The sequence below is a fragment of the Lepisosteus oculatus genome, chromosome 3 (genome assembly GCF_040954835.1).
Source record: "Lepisosteus oculatus isolate fLepOcu1 chromosome 3, fLepOcu1.hap2, whole genome shotgun sequence".
NCBI lineage: Eukaryota > Metazoa > Chordata > Actinopteri > Semionotiformes > Lepisosteidae > Lepisosteus > Lepisosteus oculatus.
Genome location: NC_090698.1, coordinates 33506130 through 33529451, shown reverse-complemented (window position 1 = coordinate 33529451; position 23322 = coordinate 33506130). Strand labels below are relative to the sequence as shown.

The 23322-nt window shown below is 36.6% G+C and overlaps 1 protein-coding gene across 5 annotated transcripts; it reads right to left on the bottom strand.

Moving 5' to 3' along the window:
- Window positions 1-2475: 2475 nt before the first annotated feature.
- LOC102687068 (programmed cell death 1 ligand 1-like) lies at window positions 2476-22789 on the bottom strand. 5 transcript variants are annotated; one of them, XM_015336730.2, is made up of 8 exons: window positions 22749-22789; window positions 17729-17788; window positions 16208-16564; window positions 14745-15026; window positions 9884-10009; window positions 9086-9139; window positions 6993-7049; window positions 2476-3650 (listed from the first exon to the last, which is right to left on the bottom strand). In XM_015336730.2, exons 2-8 carry the CDS (start codon window positions 17781-17783, stop codon window positions 3634-3636), a joined length of 948 nt encoding a protein of 315 aa, XP_015192216.1. In that variant the 5' UTR covers window positions 17784-17788; window positions 22749-22789; the 3' UTR covers window positions 2476-3633. The 5 variants fall into 5 exon arrangements, 4 of the variants coding, with proteins under 4 accessions (XP_015192216.1, XP_015192221.1, XP_015192203.1 ...); XM_015336735.2 differs by having other exon boundaries at window positions 16208-16515; window positions 22749-22775; XM_015336717.2 differs by lacking the exon at window positions 22749-22789 and adding an exon at window positions 21912-22443.
- Window positions 22790-23322: the final 533 nt, after the last annotated feature.

Here is a 23322-nt window from a genome sequence, read left to right as displayed (position 1 = left end):
CACTTATTTCTTGTTTATATGATATAAAGCTTTGATTGACATTAAATTCCCTGAAGCTAAATTGCTATATTAAAATGTGGCTTCTCAAAGTGTTTTACAGAAAAAAAACAACACATAAAAATAAAAAAGCACCATTTCAGTGAGAGGGGTGAGCCTGTTTAGTCGAGCAGAGCAGATGTGAATTAATTTTTCGAACCTTGATACAATTCACAACAGTCTAACAGATTTTAAATCGTCAGGCATTTTCTTGACGGCAAAGGTCTCGCGGTGGATGTTGCAATGAAACCATATTTTCAACCATATTTCTGGAGCAACCTCTCTAATTCGTGCAACTACACTGCTGTGTCATTGCTCTAGCACCGTCTGTACAAACTCCGACACATTTTATCCAGTCTATGCCATTTCTTCGATAAATTCATTCAGAAGCTGAATTACGTGCTCTCCTGTAGTTCCTGTTGGTAGCAGCTTACAGACCAGAAAGTCGTCACGGGACGTACAGTACCCTCAAACTCGTATCTAACGTAAACGAGCACATTGGCCAAATCGACTATAGACTCATCTAATTGCAGTGAAAAACATCTGCTCATCTTAACGCGCTCTGTCAGCGTACTTTTGATATAATCCTTCATTTCAATAATTCTATGAATGACTGTGTCTTTCGGGGGGGCAGCAGGTCGAGCTGTTCAGCAGCTTTTTCTCCACACATAATAGTGTGGGGCTTACCTGCTTTAGCAATCCGTAAGCTTGCATTTTTCCACGTTTCCGTTTTTATTTCAGTGTTTATTTTAAATATTTATTTCATGCGCATGCGCATGGGAGAGAAACACGGAGACGCTCGGTGTATTTTTCTCAAATTAACTTAGAACAGTTCTTAAATATTTTTCTGTCATTTTTCACGCTTTCCTGTGCTCACAAGATTACCAGCGTTTGTAGCACGCATTTCTATGCATTCCTGTGTTTACAATGTTGGCATTGTTCCAAAATCCCGCACATTCTCCTTTCTCCCTATTTGCTGGAGATACAGTAGCTTTTTTTTAAATACAATTGGTCACTTGCGTCCGTAGCACACATTCCTATAGAGTGGTATAGAATTACAGAGTATCTCTTGTGTCCACTGAAGTATTAGCGCGCACTGTATCTTAGTACGTAGGCTGCGTATTCGACACGTATAAAAATACAAAATATGAAAACCCGTCCCGATTTTTTCAGCGCACACAACACAGTTCCAGGGTCATTTGGCGTACCACCTGGCGGCACCCCACGCACCACTGCCGGTACGCGTACCACAGTTTGAGAACCACTGCTACAGAATGCCCTTTCTCAGACTCTAACAGAGACAAGTTCTTTGACTCTCTGAAAATCTGAACTCAAAACTCACCTTTGTACTGGGGCCTATGTCTGATTGACCTATGTTCTATCCTGTATGTTTTTGTTTAATTTTTTCTTTTACTTTCTATTGTACTTTGTCTTTTTCTTTTTCACTATGTACGGTGTCCTTTGCTTTGGAAAGAGGTTTTATAAATAATTACAAAGTGATAGAAAACTGAGAAAAAATGTGCACATGAATTGAGAACTGTTTCACAATGGAAGAAACAACATATTATCTTAATGCCACACTACACAACTTTTTCTAGGATTTTCAGTCATAGCCTTCATTTACATAATCTTAAGAAAATCACAGCAAGTTGTAGAGAGTCGCAGTGCGCACCCATTACCGTCAGTTCTGTAGTGTAACACCCCCAGATACTCAGTCATAGCGCTATTAACAGCCCCCACGACTTGCTATGACAAAATCAAATGAAGAGGTGTTAGTGGGGCCAGCAGGGGGTACTCACACTGCGGTCCTTGTGGGTCCTAATGCCCTAGTATAGTAATGGGGACACTATACTGTAAACAGGCGCCATCCTTCGGATGAGACATAAAACCAAGGTCCTGACTCTCTGTGGTCATTAAAAATCCCAGGGTATTTCTCGAAAAGAGTAGGGGTGTACCCCGGCATCCTGGCCAAATTTCCCATTGGCCCTTACCAATCATGGCCTCCTAATAATCCCCATCTATGAATTGGCTTCTTTACTCTGCATTCCTCCTCACTGACAGCTGATGTGTGGTGAGCGTTCTGGCACACTATGGCTTATTTGTGCATTAACTGTGTCTTATAAATCTAAATCTGTACTGACTGCATTCTAGAATACAGTGTTAATTTGGATCTTTCAGATTTAGTTCTTTACATTTTTAACTTCAGATGTAATTGGTATTAGGTTGATTGGGCTATAATTCTGGCTGTATTTTGTCCCCTTTTATTTGAAATCAGTGTACACATTCACTCCCCTAAGAGTCATCTGAAATCCCCTAGTGAGTGGTCTACAAACTCAGATGATTTCTTTAAGCAGAGCTGGGTAAATACTATTTGGTCCAAACAATTTGTTTTACACTTCATTCTCTGATGTTCTGTCATAGAGTGACATAAGACATAAGAACTGAGTGGCTTGTCTTTTAATCAGTGGCATGTTATTTTCTCCTTTTTAAATACTTCATTATTCATGAAATTCCAGATCATCCTGAATTAATTGTCCTAATCATTTATGACTTCACTTGCTGAATCAGGAGACAGTTTTTTTTCATTCCTTTTAGAATAAATAACACATTTTAAGAACTTATCACAGAAGTTAAACAATTCAACTACAATCAACAACTTCAAGAAGGACCTTGGTATTCTTTGTTAAATTCTGGTTTCCTGAATGATTTGTAACAGCGATCCTGATGGCAATACAATTAGCAAATATGCTTTAAATCTTATGAATTACTATTAAATCTACACAAACAATAAAAGCTATTGAAAATCTGCAAAAAAATAACTTTTATAGTTACATTTAAAGAGTCGGGTAACTGACATTTATGGCCTTTCTTTTTTGAAAGCAGTAGTTATGTTTAATGCAACAATTGCCTGGTTTAGATTAATCTACTGTGTACGGCAGTAAAACACAACTGTTTTTGCATTTATAAATTATATAATAAATACAAGAGTTAGAGGCCAAACTGAGGTAAAAGTGCTTTCTAACACATTTTTCAATGTGTTTTCATGGAGTTAAAGTGCTGAAAAGCAAACAAAATAAAAACACAACATTGGCTACAGCTTACACAGGAAACAAGTCCCGTTGCAAATTTATAATAAGGCATTTTGCAGCATTCCCTCTTGTAATCTAGTGGCTCATCTGCTATCTGCAGAGCTCCAGTGCAGAATCCAAACAGTCTGTGAAGTTACTGTATCCTCCATTGCGAGCTCTGACTAGAACCCTTCCGCACTGATGGTCCCCTTGAAACATTTTCAAAGAGTCCTGTAGTTTTGCATTCTCTTGGCAGTACTCAACTAGAATGCACACACCATCAACAGGACCTGTCAAAGATGCCCTCAGGCTGCACTGATATCACTGTTCTCTGTATGCCATTTCATCATACAGAGTCTCCCTTGGCACCCTCCAAATGAAGCAGCAATTGGTTTGCATGAATGGAGACTGAAGGCGCCAAAGCTCTTGGCCTGTGTCCAAGTAGTAACCGAGGTATTGACCAGGACGGTTTCTCCACAAGGAGACTGTTCTCCTATCGTCAGCTTCTGTGACATTGGCAGTAAGGCTGTCATGCCTTGAGGTTGCCTGTCAGGAGAGCATAAAAAAGAGAACATAAGGGTAAGAACCTAATTTTAAAATGTTGTACAAAACCATTGGTACTGTAAGTCTTTGCACTGTAGTTTAGAGAAAATTTTTAGTGAAGAATGTATCACAATTTCAGAAACAGTGCTACAATATTTTTTCACTTAAGCAGGGCCTCAGACTGGGCAGGAGGAGATATGCTTACTGATCTCTAAGGGCTTGTTTTTGCACAGAGCTTCCAATACTGCTTTCCGGATGTACATGGGAGTGATACAACGCTGTATGTGGAAAGATGAATTTTATATGATGCTAGATTTCCATAGTAGCTGTCTATATAACTGAATGAACATTATTTATTTACATTTCACACTGAAGCCTAGATCCATGGCATTAGATGCAACCTTTTGATCTTTAAAATATTTTTTGTTAATTTATGATGAGTGAAATTTAATGTTACTGTTGAGATATTTTTATAATCTAGAATTTAGTTTGATTACAAGCAGCATGAAAACAAGGCAAAAGTATATTAAATAAGGGCTTTAAAAGGGGAGAAGGGGTGGGCTAGAAACAACTAATATGAGCATATCTGCTTATATCATTTATAAACAAACTGATGAAAACAGGACCAAAGAATCACTGCTGAGCCCACCACTTACGACAGGTTGCTTTGTCATTAATTGAGGACAGTATCTGGCTTTTTCATTTTTATTCAATTTGTATGGTCAGTGTGTGAGATAGAGAGAGGTGGCTGCATGAGATAGTCACCATCTTGGCTGACATTCCAGGCTCAGTGGTGTAGTCTTGAGCCAAAATGAGCTTTGAGAAGCCACCTTTAAAGCAGCTATATAAAATAAAGTTTATTATTATTTAAATGACCTGTTAACTGGGAAAATCTGTACAATAAGGCACAGCTAGTCTGAGTGAGGGAAAGAGGTTGTCAGAATAGGTAGTCCATGGAATCAGTCACTCCTCTGGGCTAAGTAAGAGGATTATAAGACCAATTTGGAAGAAAAAAGGTTTCCACCTGCTTTCTGGGCACATCCCTCTTGGCTGCTGGGGAGAAGATATGCTGTTTCCTTGCTAAGCAATGTCTCATTCCTTCAGGTGTCAACACCTCCAGCCCAGGTACAGCAGGCCTTCCCTGTTCCTCATTCCTTATTGACCTGGGCCTGGTGAATGAACTAATGCAGCTCTCCTGTCCAGAAACTGTGATGCCCCTCACTCATGTTTTGCAGCAGCCATGTCACCCTGCAACTCACAATTAGCAACCCACTGAAGTTAAGCAGGTGTGAGCCTGGTCAGTACCTGGACGAGAGACCTGCGGTCTGTGTGGGTCATAATGCCCCAGTATTGTGATGGGGACACTATACTGTAAAAAGGCGCCACTGTTCTTTGGATGAGATGTAAAACTGAGGTCCTGGCTCTCTGTGGTCATTAAAATCCCAGGAAAAAATATTCTCAAAAAGAGTAGGGGTGTTACCCCAGTGTCCTGGTCAAATGTCTCTTCCGTCTTTACCAATCATGGCCTCCTAATAATCCCCATCTATGAATTGGCTTCATCACTCTGTTCTCCTGCCCACTGATAGCTGGTGTGTGGTGGGCGTACTGGCGCAATATAGCTGCTGTTGCATCATCCAGGTGGATGCTGCACATGGGTGGTGTTGGAGGGGAGTCCCCATTACCAGAAAATAATTTTGAGTAGAGTGTCCAGAAAAGTTCTACATGTATATAAGTGTAAGGAATTCATCATCTTTTTCTTCGTATTATTATTATTATTTCCACTACAGACTAAGCTGTGCCTTTGGACTGTGAGCATAAAAGATCTCTCACTCTCTCTCCTTCCAAGTCTGCAAGGTATAGTACATGCTACCTCACACAGTGCATTCACAAGAGTATACAGTATTTATTACAGAAATTATATCTGATAACCCTAAAAACAAATAGCAATTATCCAAAATTTTGGAATAACCTCTCCTACTGTTTATGTAAGTAAATAAATATTGAAAGTATTTTAAAGATAGGGGTAGAAAAATGTTGAAACAAAGTATATGCCTTCCACATTTTTCAGATACAGTGAGGCATGTTTATTATAAAGCAAGTCACGCAGCCATGATGTTGAAGCCGTCTTTTAAGAAAAGGCTAGATGACATCCTTGCAAACAGTCTAGATGGCCCAAAGGTTTATCTCATATGTTAAATAATCATTCCTTCAGGGTTTACATATTGTAATCCAAGGGTGGAGCTGAAACTCAGACCACAGACACTGCACAATAAAAGGAATCTGATTTCACTTTCTATTTCATTATACATGCTTCAAGCTCCAGAATCCTCATTAACTGTTTCCTTGGATAATTCAGTGTTATTTAAATGCTTCTCCGCTGCTGGATGACTAACATCAGCATTCCTCCCTTAGCGACATAGTTTAGAAATACATACTTTCTAGTAAAAGCTGGTTCTCTTTTTGTTTAGTATTCCCCACCTACACAGTGAGTCTATGAATGTCTATTCTTATTGGCAAATGACAAAGAAGATGAAATGACAATGAAGGTCCTATTTCTACTATTGGGTCCTTCCTAATGTGTCTCCACAACAGATGTGACTGGATGTTTTTATGGATATTTTATCAATATGGATAAACAAGGCCTGAGCTTCCACTCTCCGGGCCTGGGGTCTGGCCTATTTCAATAAACAATATACAGTATCTGTTGCATTTCTATAAGGAGTGTACTTTTGTTTGTGTTTTATATATACAGAATTTAGGAATTTATTTAGGAAAGTATTTTTGTAAGCTCTTTGAGATATGTTGTACAGTATTGTTAGTATACTTTCTGTAGTGACCATCCTAGACTAGCAGTTAATGTGATGTAATGTACTTCACATTTTACCTCAAATTAACCCCTTCCACCTATTCCTTTTACTAGAAGTGCTTTTATTTATGCAATAGCTAAAACAGCTTTTAAAAGAAGATCACATGCTTTGTGGCTTTTCAACTGTTCCTCCTCATCATTTTTTACTGCTCTGTGACAGGAATTCTGCACCATTAATCAAGCTGACAAAATTAATAAAAACAACTTGTGACTCTAGTCATGAGGACACAGGGTGACACTAATTTGGTATTTTGGTTTCCTGAAGAACAATACTCAATCATTCAGAACCTCTCTTACGTAACCTTTTGTCCAACCTTTCTATACTTGAGAGGGCTGTTGACCTCAGGTTACAGATGTGGCCTCTTTCTAATATCCAATATTGACCAATTTTTTTTTTCTTTTCCATACAGGCAAGTATGTCTGACAGAACTGCTTGGATTCAGTTCTGTACAGCTGAAATACCAAATTAACTGACGTACCTTCTTCATGGGTGACAACAGAAGTTGGAACTTCACTATTTATGGTGAGGGCAGTGGCTGTTTAAAAGAAAAATAATATTTTCAATAGTCAGTATAGAAAACAATATAAATTGAGTTTGACATTTTTTTTAAAAAAAGACAAAGTGCGACAGCTTCAAAACAAAACAAAAAATGTATCTACCTCACACCCAGTAACTTCCACAGAAGATTACTTTTGATATGAAGTGGAAAATCAGATAGGAAGCAGATAGGAAGTTACGTATTATATCAAATATATTAACCATAACAGGTAAGGATATCATTTCATTATATTAAGAATACATTTTCATAAAAATCAGTGAACAACTGAACAGACACATAAATCACTACCTGTAGCATCAATTACATATCATACAAAGTGAAGGCCGCAGGGGACCATTACCCTCTGAGTGAAAGAAAGTAAGAAAGGAATTAAAGCACACTTAAATTCACTGATTTTATTTGCATTTATTTAAAGATGCAGTACGTCTTTCAAGGGAAACATAGTGATGTATAATTGATGTACAGTATACTGATTCGAGACAGGCATCACTCATCATTCGTCATTCAAAAGACTAATCAAAAGATTAGTTGATGGCAGCATTACCACATTGTTGTGTAAATTTGACAGATCTCAGAAGCAAAGCAAGGCCTGGTCAGTATTGGCATGGGACACTGCCAAGGAAAACCAGGTATTGTAGCTGCTGTAAGTTGCACTATTGGCTTAGTGGGTAATACTCTTCCACCTGCACCAGAATTTCCAAAACACTGCCACAGTACAGAGACAAGAGACACTGTGCTGTGGGAGCACCCGTCCTTTAGATAACACATTTAATGGAGATCCTGTCTACTTGGTTATTAAAGACCTCATTTCACCTTTATATTGTTAGGGATGGAGGGGTATTGTAAAATTTAGAAACAATGGGTAGAAACAATGGGTTTAAACAATGTTAAATTTAACTTAGTTGCAGTTGAATTTACAGACAGAAAAACACAGAGTATGAAAGGGAATTTTCTAGTTTACTCTAGTTAATTAAAGTTTTCAATAGTCCAGAAACATAGATTAAAAAGAGGGAAAGGAAAGAAGAGAGACAGAGGTAAGAAACACAGTCACCCGTCTCTTGCTCTACGTTTGTGCCAGGTGAGACTAGACTCTGACTAATCATTTGGATCCCTGTTTTAGACATATTGGTATCCGTTATTTTAGGAAATTGTGATTTCCTTTACTGTGGAATCCTAGAATAGAAAGATAGATTCACATTCGCTTTTGGACATCCATGTAATAGAAAGGGAGATTCAGAGCTGCATTGTGTTCTTTTATCTGTCTTTTAGGCCTGTGAAAGTGTTGTATAAGATTTCAAGTTACAGGGTAGCACTCAGAAATGTCTGGGTTTGTAGAAAGTAGGCTTCTGAGATGCCTTGTGTTGAAAACAATGTAACTGGAATACATGTTTTTGTTTAATGTTGTATGTTAGTGTATGTAAAATGTTGTGTTTCATTATGATATTTGTTAATAAATGTTTTTTTACATTTGCTTCTGATTTATTAATCCTTTGCCAGAACTATGCCAGACAATAATGAACCTATGTACACGACCAGAACTCAGATGTTGCAAATTACACCAACCACTGAGGTTTATTTTAATTATTTGATATTTATTTTGTTTGTCACATTCTATTTACCTTCATAAAGACACATGGAGTTTTTTTGTCAGTTTTGAATTTAGATGTTTCTGAACCTTATATCAGCATGTTTAATAAAAGAGCAATGTTCAGACTATTTCAAGCCTGGAATACTTGTTGAATCACAATTTTTGAGGTACAACAACATTGGGAAAGATCTACTGTCTAACAGTTGTGAATGATTTTAACACAAATGGTTTCAAATGCTAAAGCATTCTTGATCTTTTTGAAACCATATTGCTACATTTCACAATACAATTTGTAATATTTTTGTTAATTTGTGTTAATACTGCACATATTGTCCTAATACTTTACACGTTACAACCCTATTGCACCCTTGTCAACAAAGCAATATGACTGACATACTTAACTTACGATCTTAATCATACATACATAAGGCATCAAAGTCTTCCTCCTTTCTCTTACTTCTTTTGAGTCCCTTTACATCTGTGAAAATAGATTTGAAAAAAAAATGAATTTAAAGGAAATCCACAGTCCCATGTTTTTAAATTCCCTAAGGTTATGGGCCACAGAGGGGATGTCTTCAAAAGAGGCAGTTGAAAGTAATATAGAAAATGCAAAGTCAAAGCACATATTAAGCTACTTAATAAACAAGAAATGCGGTTAAACAATTACACAATACTTAAAAATAATGAAAAAGTCCTACTTATTGTCATACTCAGAATATATATTTTTTTCATGGCTACAGCATACAATCTTTCTAAGGCTTCTTTGGCCATCATAGACTTCCCCTGGTGAATACAATATGTTGCTTCACAGCATACAGGGAACCTCCAACTTTCTCTTCACGAAATACAAAAGGTTAAAAGCTACACTGTTTACTGAAGCAAAGCAGAGCTACAGAGGTGTTAATGAAACAAGATGTTCTATATTTCGCCTCATCTGAGTTTGTCTTAACTTTTAGGTACTAGATTTAGCAAACTAGAACTGAGCATCCCATAGAGATTACATGACAGCATTTGCTAACAAAGCCCTGTTACAGACTAGAAAAACTGACAAATGTAATTAGGACTTTATGGGTGCAGCACTGTTTAGCAATTCATTATTCAGTGTTGCCACAACCCCTGGTGAAAATGGTAACTCAGGCCCATTATCACTGGAACCAACACAGCTCAGACCATAGGGTTGATCTGTTATTTTTAAGAGATCTTACATATAAACAGAAATTACCTTTAAACCTTTGATTTACCAAGATAGCCACAGTCACCACTATTGCAGCCACAACCATTATTGCCCAAACTATAGTTGAAGACTTTCTCCCTGCTGGGGATTGTTCTTCAGTTTTCTTCATATCATCTATGAGGCAAAGAAAGGCAAAACATGGAATGTTATGTGAAATGTTATGATTATTCTAATTTTATCAAATTACCAATAATGAGAAATATTTATTTAAATGTATTATTTATTTAAATATGAAATATTTATGATATGTGTAAAGTAAAGCTTGCTAATGAATCTTTTGTTTTTGGAAACCTGTTAACAGATCTTTTTGTATGTTATAGAATATGTACTTTTCCCACCTTTCATTATAGAAAGTAGAAACCATTCAATAACAGTATCATCATGTACATTGTTGTACCATATGTTCACAAAATTAAGATGAGTAAATAAAATGAAAATACAAGAGCACAGGACTTTAACAAGAGAAGGCTGTGTACAAAGTGTACAAAAATATTTTTGATTTACAGTACAAGTAATAAACAGAACAAGATGTAATTAATTTAAGCTAAAACTCATTTCTAATTCAGAGACAGAAACAGCCATGAGATCAGTGTTCTTCAGTGTGTCCTAACGTTTTCTGCATTCCTCAGAAATGCAGTTTAGGACTCTACTCAGCAGACTGGATAGCTTCATTTAGAATTTGTGGAACTTAAGCTGTGACTAAGCAGAAAATGTTCCATGACATTAATACAAGCTGGAAATAACCTAATTTCACAAAAAGAACATTCCAGACAGGCAGCACTTCTCTAAAAGTGATTGTATAGAAGAGAAATGCAAGCACCTGAAAATCATTAAATCTGTTAATTGTACACAACTAATACAAAAGGGAGTTTCAATCAGTGTTGCTCTGCAAGAGTCAAGTAGAGCAGGTTCATCTACACTCAAGGGTCTCCACATGTACAGTATGCAGAAAATCAAGTGGGAGAGGCTCCCTGGGGGCTCAGCCAGCAGACGTGCTCATTCCAGCATGCCGTGGCAGAGGTTAACTGTACCAGAGGCAATACCGCCACAAGCTGAGGTGCCAAAGTCACCCATCAGAGTAGGGCTGGGACTAGCTGACCAGAGCTCTCCTGACTCCCAGCTAAGCAAATGCCCTGCAATGTACTCAACATCTCCAGCACCGTGGTGACATCCCTGAGGGACAAACCTCTCCTCTAATTGATGTTTAACCTCTGCATGTTGCTGCAAAACTTGTAACGGGTCCAAAAGTTGACGGGTGGGTGGAGTTGGAATTTTCTCATTGCAGAGGGCATTGTTGTGAGCCAAAACATAAAGATATGACTGGAAATACCAAATTAGGTGGGTATATAGTAAAAAAAAACTGATGATGTTTTTCCATTTAAGGAAAAATGCAAGGGGAAGCCCCACAATCTATCAACAACCAAAGGGAAAACCTTTACTCAGCACCTGCCACAAGGAGTGAAAAGCAGTAATCACTACCAACCCCAATCAGGGACATATTAATGCATGGGCTTACCGGGGCTCAAGCCTGAGGCTCCCCGGCTGGGTGCGGGGGCGGGAGGGGGGAGGACCACTGGGGCACTTGGGGTATAATTAGGAAACGACAATAGATTGCTGCAATTTATTCATGTATCGCTAAGTACCGGTACCATTAAATCCCGCCAGTTGTGGTGCAACATCGAGTAAGCTACTCGCACACGAGCTTGCCAAAGTTAATCAGTTTAGCATGGATAACAAATGTCATTTGTTTTTTAAAAAAAGCATTCTTGGACTGTTCCAGTTCTGGACAGTTATCATATTCAACGCCAGGCCCTGCCGTATTCGCTTTGCGATGTAGACCAAACATCACATGGCAACTCAAAATACATCAAAGGGAGGGCTAAGTTGAATATTAGACTAAATTAGGCCTGTTTAGATTATGTTATTATTTCCTTGCCAACCGTGGCATCTCTGTTCGACCTCTGTTAAGTTTTCTAACTTAATTGTGCTTGCTATAATTTCGTTGGGATGGTGTGTTAGCATCAGAATGCCTTTGTTCATTAGTCTGTAGCTAGCTGTTTTTCCATAGATGGTTTTCTCACAGTTTTTTATGCATTGTTTTGCATGTTGCATTTTGCATGTGCTGTGTGTTTTACAGTATAGTGCATATGGGTACATTTGTTAATTCACCCAGAATGCCTGGTGGTGCCAGTTTGTCCTTGATTGGATTTGATTTATGAAGTGTACCAAGTTGCGTGCCGATTCCTCATGTCCCTAATGTAAGAGGAACAGGCCTCAGTATTCGACAGTAACATACGAAAACTCTTTCTCCGCACTCAAAACTGTTTTTTTCACTGTTCTTAAAAGTTCAGTTCAGGTCACATGCGTTGCTTTCAGCTTTACTGAGGGTAACTAAGATGTTTGTTTTTTTCTCACTGAACATGTACCTCTACTGTTATTTGTATTCATCACTGTTCAAAATGATTACGTTGTCTTGACTAGGTTTATCAGCTAGGCTAACAGCCATGGTCCTGATTGTCACTCCCGCCACAGAGGAGTAAAAGACCTATTTGCATTTTAGATGATTTTATGCGATTTGCATTATTTAACTGCATTTTTTATAATGGTGCTTGTGATTTCGGGTGGGCAGTTTTGAGTCTGTTGTTCTGGGAATAACGTAGGAATGCATTTTGTGTTTGTTGAGAAGACCGTCTCTGGCGGTGTAAAAAGCGTTTTTTGAAGTGTCCGAAATTCATATGTCAGCCAGTATGCAGGAAGACTTCACTTATAGTAGCCTATAATACTGTACTATTAAGAAATGATTCTAACTTGTCTTAAGTTCTGTTTTGTACAATGTTTTGAACAAGATTTGAACTTTAAATGTAATGACATGTAGGGCACAGTTATGTTTGTTGGTTGGGAGTGATGTTTGGAGTGTTTGGGGGGGGGGGGGGGGGGCTCCCTGAAAATATTTAGCCCTAGAGCCTGTGATAGTCTAAATCTGGCCCTGACCGCAATATCATCCACAATGTGAATTCACACTTTCAACGCACACAAATAGCAAACACAAGAGAGAAAAATTCACTAAGGTCTATCGATTAATTTTGCAAAGGATAAGTAGGTAAATCTAAAAAATGTTCACCTTTTTATCTGAATAACATACTCTCATCTCAAGGATGAAAAGTTAAAAATAATCTAAATCTATACCTAATTCTAATATGCTTGTATTGTTGTTGTAAGTTGCGGTGGATCACCTGCAGTAGTGAGAGTCTCATCTCCCCTTGTATTAGTTGTTGATATGTATCACAAATTTGGTGAAATGGTTTTCTTACCACATATACTGTACTTTCACACACAAATGTAATCTGGATTTCCATACTAGTTGAAACAAATAAACAGCTTCAGGAAAATGGATAATTCATCCAAACTTTTGAGCTTATTGCTGTGTTTCTCAAAGGAAACAAAACATATCCTTTAGAAAATTATCTATTCTATTCACAGATTCTGAATCACTGATGCTTCTGCAGAGGATATCTGTGCTCACAAGTTCAGGTGACTAAATATCACTATTAGGGTGGAGGGGGTCTTGACTAGCTCACCCATATTAGAAAAGGCCAGGAGATGAGGAAAGACATCATGCCCTGCAGACCCAAGCTTGATCATTCCACCTACTGTTTGCTGCAAGTAGGTCTCAGAGATTATGAAAAGTTACCAAAAAAGCACAAGGGTTGGGTTGGTGTTGCAGAATAGACTAGGAGATCCCTGTATCTAATAGTGACACTGCGCTCCTGCGTAAATATAAACTGTCTGCTGTCTGTGTTCTGAAACTTCACTATGAGAAAAACCATCTCTGCTTACTTGCCTTAAATGATAATAGTTTGCAGATACAAAGTTTTAACACATGACTGTATTCCTGCGACAGCAAGTTCCGATGGATAACTGGCAAATTAAACAGAGGCCAACATAATAACAGGTTCAAGATTTTTCTATTTTTTTTTTAAACAAATGCACTCCACGTTAAGGCACATGATGGATTTATGGTGTAGTGTATAGAACAAGGATATCAGAAGAATTCTAAAACATCATTCCCATTTCTAAATTTAGTTTTACGGAAATGTTAAATGATTTCACATGAATTTTCTATGCTAATTCCATCCTTGTTTGCAGACAGGAGAGATATGTGACTTCTCTTTTTGATGTCATGGCTCAGGAGAAACAGGTTTTCCAGAAGAACATTTAAAACAATACTGTCCTTTCATCTAATAACACTATATGCATGCAGCTCATAGTATTGATTGTTTTTAAAACAGCTTTTCTTCTTCTTGTTTTGTTAAGGTTTTCCCTTTCCTCACATGCCTAATTTAATCAAGAATATTAATCTTGACTTTCCTCTGATAAATTAAATTTGTATGGGGCAATTGGTAATGTACAGATATACTGTTGTACCTGCATCACTCCACACAACTATTCCTATTTCATGTCAGATCCCAGCCCAGCCTACAAAATATTTCAGAAATGACATTGCTAGAAAAGTATTAGGGTGTAACCTCCTACTTTCTATCATGATATGTTATATAATTTAAGTGGGAATTTCATAACCAAATAAAGCTTATTATTTAATTTGTTATTAACTAATACTAAATAAACTAAACTTTTAATTAACAGTGGTTTTATTTTATGTGTAAGGGTACTTTTGAAATATTCAGCTGTCTCAAAGTGTCCCTTGGAAAAGGTGTCTAAATAGGTCTGTGCAACACACACAAAGCATCTACTATGAATTGAGCAATGTAATAAACACTAAAGGAGCTCTTGCCAGATGTTTGTTTTTGAAGAATATGGGAACAATAGATGTAAGGGATTGCTATCATACCTGGAATAGTAAGATTCGTTGCGTAGTTAATCATACTCTCGTTCCAGAAAGTGCAGGTGTACGTGTTATTTACGGTATTGTTTACAATGACACAGCTCTTTATGTGGTACCGTTGATCAGGGAGCAAGAATATGCTTTCATTGGCATTTGAGGTGAGGTTCAGACCACTTGCATCTGACCAGATCACCTTGGCCAAGGGGTAGCCTTCTGACTCGCAGGTCAGTTCCACCTTCTCATCATCTGGGGTTCGACGTATGTCTGTTTTTATAGGTGTATAGGCAGCTGAAAGACAAAAGGATGCATGTTCTAACTACATTAAAGTAAGAAATATTATAAGTGAGGAGAGCTTTTAAGAGATTTGAGTTTAACTTGGTGCTTGTAAGTAAAATATGTAAGAACAATCTGTTCACAGATATTCATTTATTCATCCTGGGCCTCTTACAGACCTTGTAAGATTTAACAAGATAAAACTACATGGAATAAAAATACCTATAAGAAATTAGGCATTTATCACAGGTAATGAGAGGTTTATTCAAGGCTTTGAAAACAAATGTTATAGAGTAGTATTATCTGGCATCAAAATATTGGTTGAAAAATTTAACAGAGTCAGTAGCCAGAGCTGCTTAGTGTGAAAATACACACACCTCTGCAGGTGTAAAGCTTTCAACCAAGGAGGAGGCCAGTTTTGGGTATTCTTATGCGGTCTATTCCAGCCACCTTCTAAAGTATAATTGTAAAAAGGACACCTGTACCCTATTAAGTAACCTATAATTCATTATCTTTTCAGATTTCACTATGCATTTTGAGATTGCTTACAGTAAATAACATGAATAATTAACATCAATTACTGTTTTAAAGAGGCACTGTTCTCAGCTATGCAATTAGCACATATTTTTATTCATTAAGAAGGTATGTGTTTCTGTTTAGGGTTTTATTATGGTAGTAGAGGTTCTGGAATCGTTTTCATCTCCTTAACTTAATTATTTTCCTTGTTCTGAAATACATATCACATGTACAGTATGTGTACAGTGTCCTGTAACCTTTTTATTATTGGGACTTTTTTACATAAAAGAAACAGCAGAAACTAACCAGACATCAGTTATCTGTCATATTTTTTGGATGTTTCTGTGAAATATTTTTCACAAGAATTGGGCCAGACCTACAGTATATGGGAGTATGAATGTGATTTACTTCTATGTCCTAATGTGTGATGTGCATCTTTGATTCATGACACAGGGCTGGTGTTCCTGATAATTTACAAGTAATTTACAGATCAAATCACAAGTCATTTGAATGCAAGCCAATGTGTTTGCACAGAGAAGGATAATCAGTCTCTCACTTCTCTCCTCGTGTAGAAAGTTTGATTGTCTAAGGTCTGAAGCACTGGAAGCATTTGGCACATCTAGGATTTATTACTGTTAGCAATTGACATATAATAAAAAATGCAAATATATGTAACTCACCTCTCACATTGAGGGTGGCCTCTTTATAGTCAGCTCCTCCCTGTTCAACAATGCACCTGTACTTCCCAGAGTCAGAGATGGTGAGATTGGACATCTGTAGGACAGCCTGGCCCTGCTTCAGCCTGTCCTTCTGCAGGTTCACTCTGCCTTTATACCTGGGGTGCTGGGTGCTCAGGTCCTCCTTTCCGCTCTCCAGCTTGTACACTTCCAGGAGAGGCTCAGGCAGGATGCGGTGCCAGTAGACTCTGAGGCTGGACAGGGTCTCGCCACCCCCTGTAGGGAATCGACACTCCATAGTGACGTTCCCCCTAAACTCAGCCAGAAAGGAAGACTCAGTCATATCCACAGTGAAAAGAGCTGGAAAAACAGAAAAAAAACATACTTTTGGTACATACACCATTAAATGTTACTTTACAAAATGTACTTGAACAACTTTTCCAATGGCAAAATATAGTATTATATTTTCAAGTAATTCATCCATTAAATTTCTAACTGCTTCTTCCAAAGTTGGGCTGCAGGCTAATTAATATCTAAAATAATGTCAATCAATCAAACTTATTTAATTTAATTTCATTGATTCAAATATTAGTAGTATAAGTGAATTCTTTACAAAGGTGTACAACAGCACAATACAGGACTCAAAGCCATAATCTTTTAATTATAAAGCAATAACTAGTACTCTACAATAATCTATTGTTCTACACTAACTATAAACACATTATATGTGTTCCATAAGGCACAAGATGGTTGAAGACACTAATGTACAGACTACAGTTCCAGACTGAATTGATTTAAATAACTTACTTAATTTACTCATGAGAGTCAAGTCTCAGAATCTACGTCTTGCCACTTTTACACATTGATGATATAAGCATGGCTGGTAAAGACCTGTTGGATTGGCTCTCCATAACCAGGGGATTGACCACCCTGATATATACTTTGGGATGTTCCTAAAAAAGTTTTAAGCTCTTCAAATGTTCTTCAATTGAAAAATGTAGGCACTCTCATTTGCCATCTTGCATTTGTAGTCCAGGTTTAACAATGGATTAAAAAAAGGTCAAATTAAATATCATTCCACTTAATAATGATCCGACATACAGTCTCATTTAGACCTTTTAATGAGCATTGCTGTTCATTTTCAACATGTATTATGGGCACCAGATAATCATACTTTACTGTCAGATTCCATTAGAACTGAATTAAGCTGCCACTTCATTATACAGTAGTTCATTATGCCTACACACAACAAAATGGAGACAAATATCTAGAATGTCCGGTATACCTGACTATAGAAATTATAAACACTATAGCAGAAGTTCCTACAGCAGGAAACACAGTATGTGATGTTGCAAAGTTGCAATGATAAATAGATAAGTAGCAGTAAATCTGTGGACCTGCTCACCAAAAAAATAAAACAGGCCAAGCCTGTAGCTCTTAGCTGTAGATCTTATTTCTTTTGATAATAACAACTTTTAACATTTTCCACAAGTCTTATAAAAAGTAAAACAACAAAACTCATACCTGGAAACATAGGCCACATCGCAACTTGAAATATAATAAGGAGTGAGTTATCCATTTCTCCTGAAAACAAATAAAATGAAACTTTACAAAGCATACAATTAATCTGTCAAATTTGTATGAGTCAGAAAAAAAATTACATCATTTGCACATCTATTAATCACAAATCTTGCACCCCATCATTTTGAATGGTTTGCATTTTCATAAATATTTCTATAGCATATTAAGCAGCTTGTGATCAAAAAAAGAAAGCTTTGTTATGCTACATAATTATCATTACTTGTTTCAAAATTGCAAAGTAACCATTTAAGGTTGTACAAATGTGTCCAGCCAAGGTAACATCCAGTGTTTTGTTGAATATAACGTTCTTAACCTGCTGTGGAGTGCATGTAGCACAAAATGGAGAAAAAAAATATGGTATTTGATCTCACAGAAGTAATTGAGTCAGAAACACTACTGGAAATCCTATAGATTTCTGTAGATTCCAAATGAATGTTCTGTTGGATTCCAAAGGAATTCCTATTGTTGATAATAAACAAAATTTTAGTAGGAAATGCTATTGAAATCCTATTCCAAAACTTTATGGGATACCAGTAGGATGTTTTCCATGGGATTTCAAACTATTAGATTCTCTGCAGATAATAAAATTAATATAATTTTGTTAGGTTCTCTGTAGGTAATCAGTAATTAGAGCCATTCATAATTAATATATTGTATAATATAGACAAAAATACACACATGTTTCAACCATTGACTTTAACATTTCTTTTAACCATTGACTTTAACATTTCAGAACATTTTAACATGTTCACAAATGGAGCTTGAGGAGAAAATACAAGATATTTCCGGATTGAATAACCCAACAGAAGAAGAAACAACAGCATATTCTGGTATTATTTATTAATGTATGAATAAAATTCAAAATCAATTTATATTAATAAAGTGTTTGGTTTATCTTGGTATTTTAGTTTTTGTTTTTTGTTACGAAAATCCACAGGGTTCTGATGTCCATTCACCTTTCATATCCCAAGGGGATAATCTAAATAGAAATAAAAAATGTTCTATAAAATAGCATTGCTTTACAAAATAGTTGAAAATACAGAAAACATTATTCAGTAAAAAAAATACAGTTTTTAATTCACAATTATTTTAATGGAATTTGGAAAAGGCCAACTGCTAAAGTCTATTTAATCCAATTTGAAACGAAGCTCTTAAAGGCAACCGGCTAGAAACTAAAAGAACATAATTAGAATAATTTAAACTTTTTATGATTTCTTCTGAAAAAAATGAAAAATTAATAGGTGTTTTTGAGCAGAGTAAGGTGTTAGAAAGTTATCCAGACATTTCCTGAAAGAAGCCAAGGTGTCAGATTCAACAGCATGGTTTATAAAACAACATGGTAGGCCAATACATTGTGTTACATTTCCAGAGCTATAATGGCCTTATTACAGGTGAATAAAGCTGAAGGCCACAACTGACAAACTATAGAGGACCAGTTCAATACATTCCAATTTTCTTGGTAAGAATACTACCTGTTAACTTAAAAGGCACAAACGTGTTTAAGGAAGATGATATCATAAATTATAATGCCTTCACAAATCAAAAATGTAGAATTAAGTCACCACTTACTCAACCCAAAAAGAACCAATTAGGAATCTTTATAACGGGATACATGACATAGTGTCTTGAACACCTACAGTACGAGAATTTATGACATCTGAGAAAATGCATGTGTGTTTCTGTTAGTTCATAAAATCAGTTTTCATCTGTAGTGCCTTTTCATGTGGAACACCATCACAATTAAAAATGTGGTCTTACATTCTGTTTATTATTAAAAGTTTAGTAGGAATAGTAAAAGTGTATTAGAAGAGGAAGAGAAAGTATACTGTAAATACAGTACCTACATAACCATAATTACATACATTACCTACATAACTGACTTTCTCAAAATTCAGCAGACTAATATACTTTAATTTCACATATAGTAATTAATGAAAATAGCATTTCCTAACAGCAATGTATTCCTCTCTTCCCCACAACACATATTACACTGTAAAACAGTCACATTCCTATTTACGAGAGACATACAACAATATGACAAACTTGTATCCATCTCTTTTCAACAAAAATATTTTGAATACTATCAAAACTATCACAAATGAACACCTTCACACAATTTTCTGTTTTTGTAATTATGAGTAATCATTGATGATACAACCCACAGTAAAAAATCATCATATACAGTGTAGTCTGTTAGTATTTGGACAGTGTCACAAATTGTGGTGTTTTGGCTCTCTACTCCAGCATGTTGGATTAAAAAAGAAACAATGACTATGAGGTTAAAGTGCAGAATATCAGCTTTAATTCGAGGGTATTTATGTTTATATTGGGTGAACCATATAGGAAATACAGCCCTTTATATACACAGTCTTATTTTAGGGGATTAAGTCCATTTTAGGGGACTAAGAGTAATTGGACAATTGGCTGCTCATTGGCTATGTGTTGTTGCATCGTTAGTTCATGCACAAGAGAGCTAACAAAAGGTCTAGAGGTGATTCTAGATGCGGCATTTGCATCTGGAGTTTGTTGCTGTTGTCTCTCAACATGAGGACCAAAGAAGTGTTAAAGCCATTAAAGCGGGCCGTCATGAGGCTGAAAAAGAAGCAAGAACGCAATGGTGAGCTTAGCCATAGGAAACAACCTGGTAGACTACGGAAGACCGAAGAATACTTTCAATCGTGAAGTAAAACACCTTTATAACTGTTGAACAGATTTGGAACACTCTCCAGGATGTAGGCATAGATGTGTGAAAGACTACCATAAAGTGAAGAATACACCAGCATCATCTCAGAGGGTTCACCACAAGATGCAAACCACTGGTAAGAAAGGCCACAGAAAGGACAGGTTATAGTTTGCAAAATAGTACATAAAAAAGCATCTAGAGATCTGGGACAAAGCCTTATGGACAGATGAGACGAAGATTAACCTGTACCAGAGTGATGGAAAGAGAAAAGTATGGATAATAAATGTGTCCAATTACTTTTGGTCCCATGAATTGGGGGGACTATGTAATTCCTATATGGTTCACCCAATATACTGTAGATGTAAATACCCTCTAATTAAAGCTGACATTCTGCACTTTAACCTCATTGTGATTGTTTCATTTAAAATCCAATATGCTGGAGTACCGAACCAAAACAACACAAATTGTGTCACTTAAATTTCCAAATACTTATGGACTGCACTATACATACAGTATGCATTTCCAAACCTTAGAAACAGTTAACACATACAGTAATAATCGGAAAAACTGGAAGACTGAAGAAAAGTTTGATTCACAGGATTATATACACATAGGTATGATCAGCTGGACAAACAAAGGTTTAAAGTAATCTAAAATTGTGATGATAAATAAACTGTAGTGATTGAAGTAGAAAACTATACAATGATCTAAGCACACAAGCCTTGTCAATATTTCCCGCAAAACACGCTTTAAATTCAGTAACAGTATACAGTATTTAGGAACAAGTAATAGGTTTATTCCATGCTGAAAAAAAGAAGAAAGAGAACACAACGAAACACAACGTTGAAGAAGTTCTCTTTCTTCTTTTTTTCAGCATGGAATAAACCTATTACTTGTTCCTTTGCAGCCTACGCATGCAGACGCAGCTACCCACCTAAACTACAGTAGAATATATATGTTGAGAAGAAGAGCAGAAATTGGCACTAAAACCGCGAACTATGTCAAAAGTTAATTCATTAATGTGTTATAAGTAAACGGAAAGGAAGAATCAAAAACACGATACTTTTCCCTTTGGTACGATGTATCAAATCTGCCCACACAGGATTACTTCGGTTCATCAACCCACGTAAAATGCAACAGTGAAATGTCATTCATTTTTGTTATATACAGCTATCGAACGATTGACAGATTTATTTTCACCCATTACTTTGGCACTCACCGTTGTCAGCAAAATAGTGCATGACTTATTCAACGGAATATAACATTATACCAGGACTGTCAAACTGAAACAAATAAGTGGGTAGTACATAGCATTTCATCATAGTGGATTCTTGTAAACGCCTTCAATGGCTTGCCCCGCGCCTTATACAATATATAATGCGAATAACACCTACAGTACATTTATCTTGTAAAACTACACCCACGTATGGGTGGGTAGCTTACCTTCTGAAGTCCCGTATTCGCTATATAATATACTTATTTTCCGTGCAAAGTACGAAAATTTGCACTCAGACAACCTTTGGCATTTTAGCTTTGAAATTAAAACTGCTTCTTTTAAGTGTAGGTGGGATCTTAATGGCAAGAGAAGAAGCGGTAAAATCATACAGGATTATTAATCCGATCAGTTTGGTAACAGTTTTTTTGCGTTGAATACTACAATCACTACACTTAACTGTAGTTTATAAAAATGTAGTTTGGTGGAAAACTGCAGCTGGAACCAACCAACAACACTCATTGCAAAGCGCTATTGGTACTGTATATCGGAAACGGTAAAATGTTGACGTTCCTCAACGGACTGTTATTATTCAAAGTAATTGTTGCTGTTTCTAATATTGTCAACGCACCCGTTTAACACTCACTTCTAATTAACTGAGTATTTTAATGTAACCCTCGCGTAGCCCATAATAAAGTAAAACAATTAGGTCCGAACTATACAGCACAACGGTACTGCGTTTCTGAGAAAGGAGCAATACATTCAGAAGTCTAAAGACCACTGACAAATATCTAAGGTGTAATTCACTACTTATACAGTACTTTACCGTAATTACTAGAAAATATGTTTAATATTTCTCTTTCATCATATTGTCCACGAGAATGAAGACATCGCTGAACAGAGTTAGTAATAAACCTTAGTGTCACGTTTTTTTATCTGGTACCAGAAAGTGTCATAATTAAGCTACAGTAGTAATAACGCTAAACCTAGGCAAGACACAGTGACCATATGCAGCATACATTAACGACATCACCAGCAAATAATGACAGATTAGCTTGTAACAGTACCTTCGTGACGCGAGCTTCTCAGCTTGCCTATTCTCCGTCTTCTGCTGAGCCTGAAAAGCACCAGACGTATTAAATACAGAGAAAACTTTCGCTTTAGTCTTCCAACTTCCTCTTCATGTTGAACCCAAACTGTGTTTACAAAGGACGTTCATCAGTTACAGTACATACGGTAACTCGATGCTTTGCTCACGAGAAAAAAAACAATAATCAAATAACATGGGCAAGACCTTTAAATAAAAATATATTATATGTTAATTCATAAATTATGTATAAAAGACTGGTTAAGCGTACATGTGTCCTATACAACATCTGCAAGCATTTAACTCATCCTACATTTGCCGTCAGAATTGCTTATATTGCCCGATGAGTTTTTGTATGCTTCAAGTGAAACACTGCAAACTTTCACAACTATACTCCAGGGAATCACACTTTAGCTTGTTCCGCAGTATGATTATTTACGAGGAAATATTGCCGCTGCTCTAGTTAGCGTTTTCTTTTACTCTTTGAAAATGTTAGGAGGTAGAGTGAACATGGATGTTTCCCATCTTCCTTCCTTAGATTTTAATGTAGACTA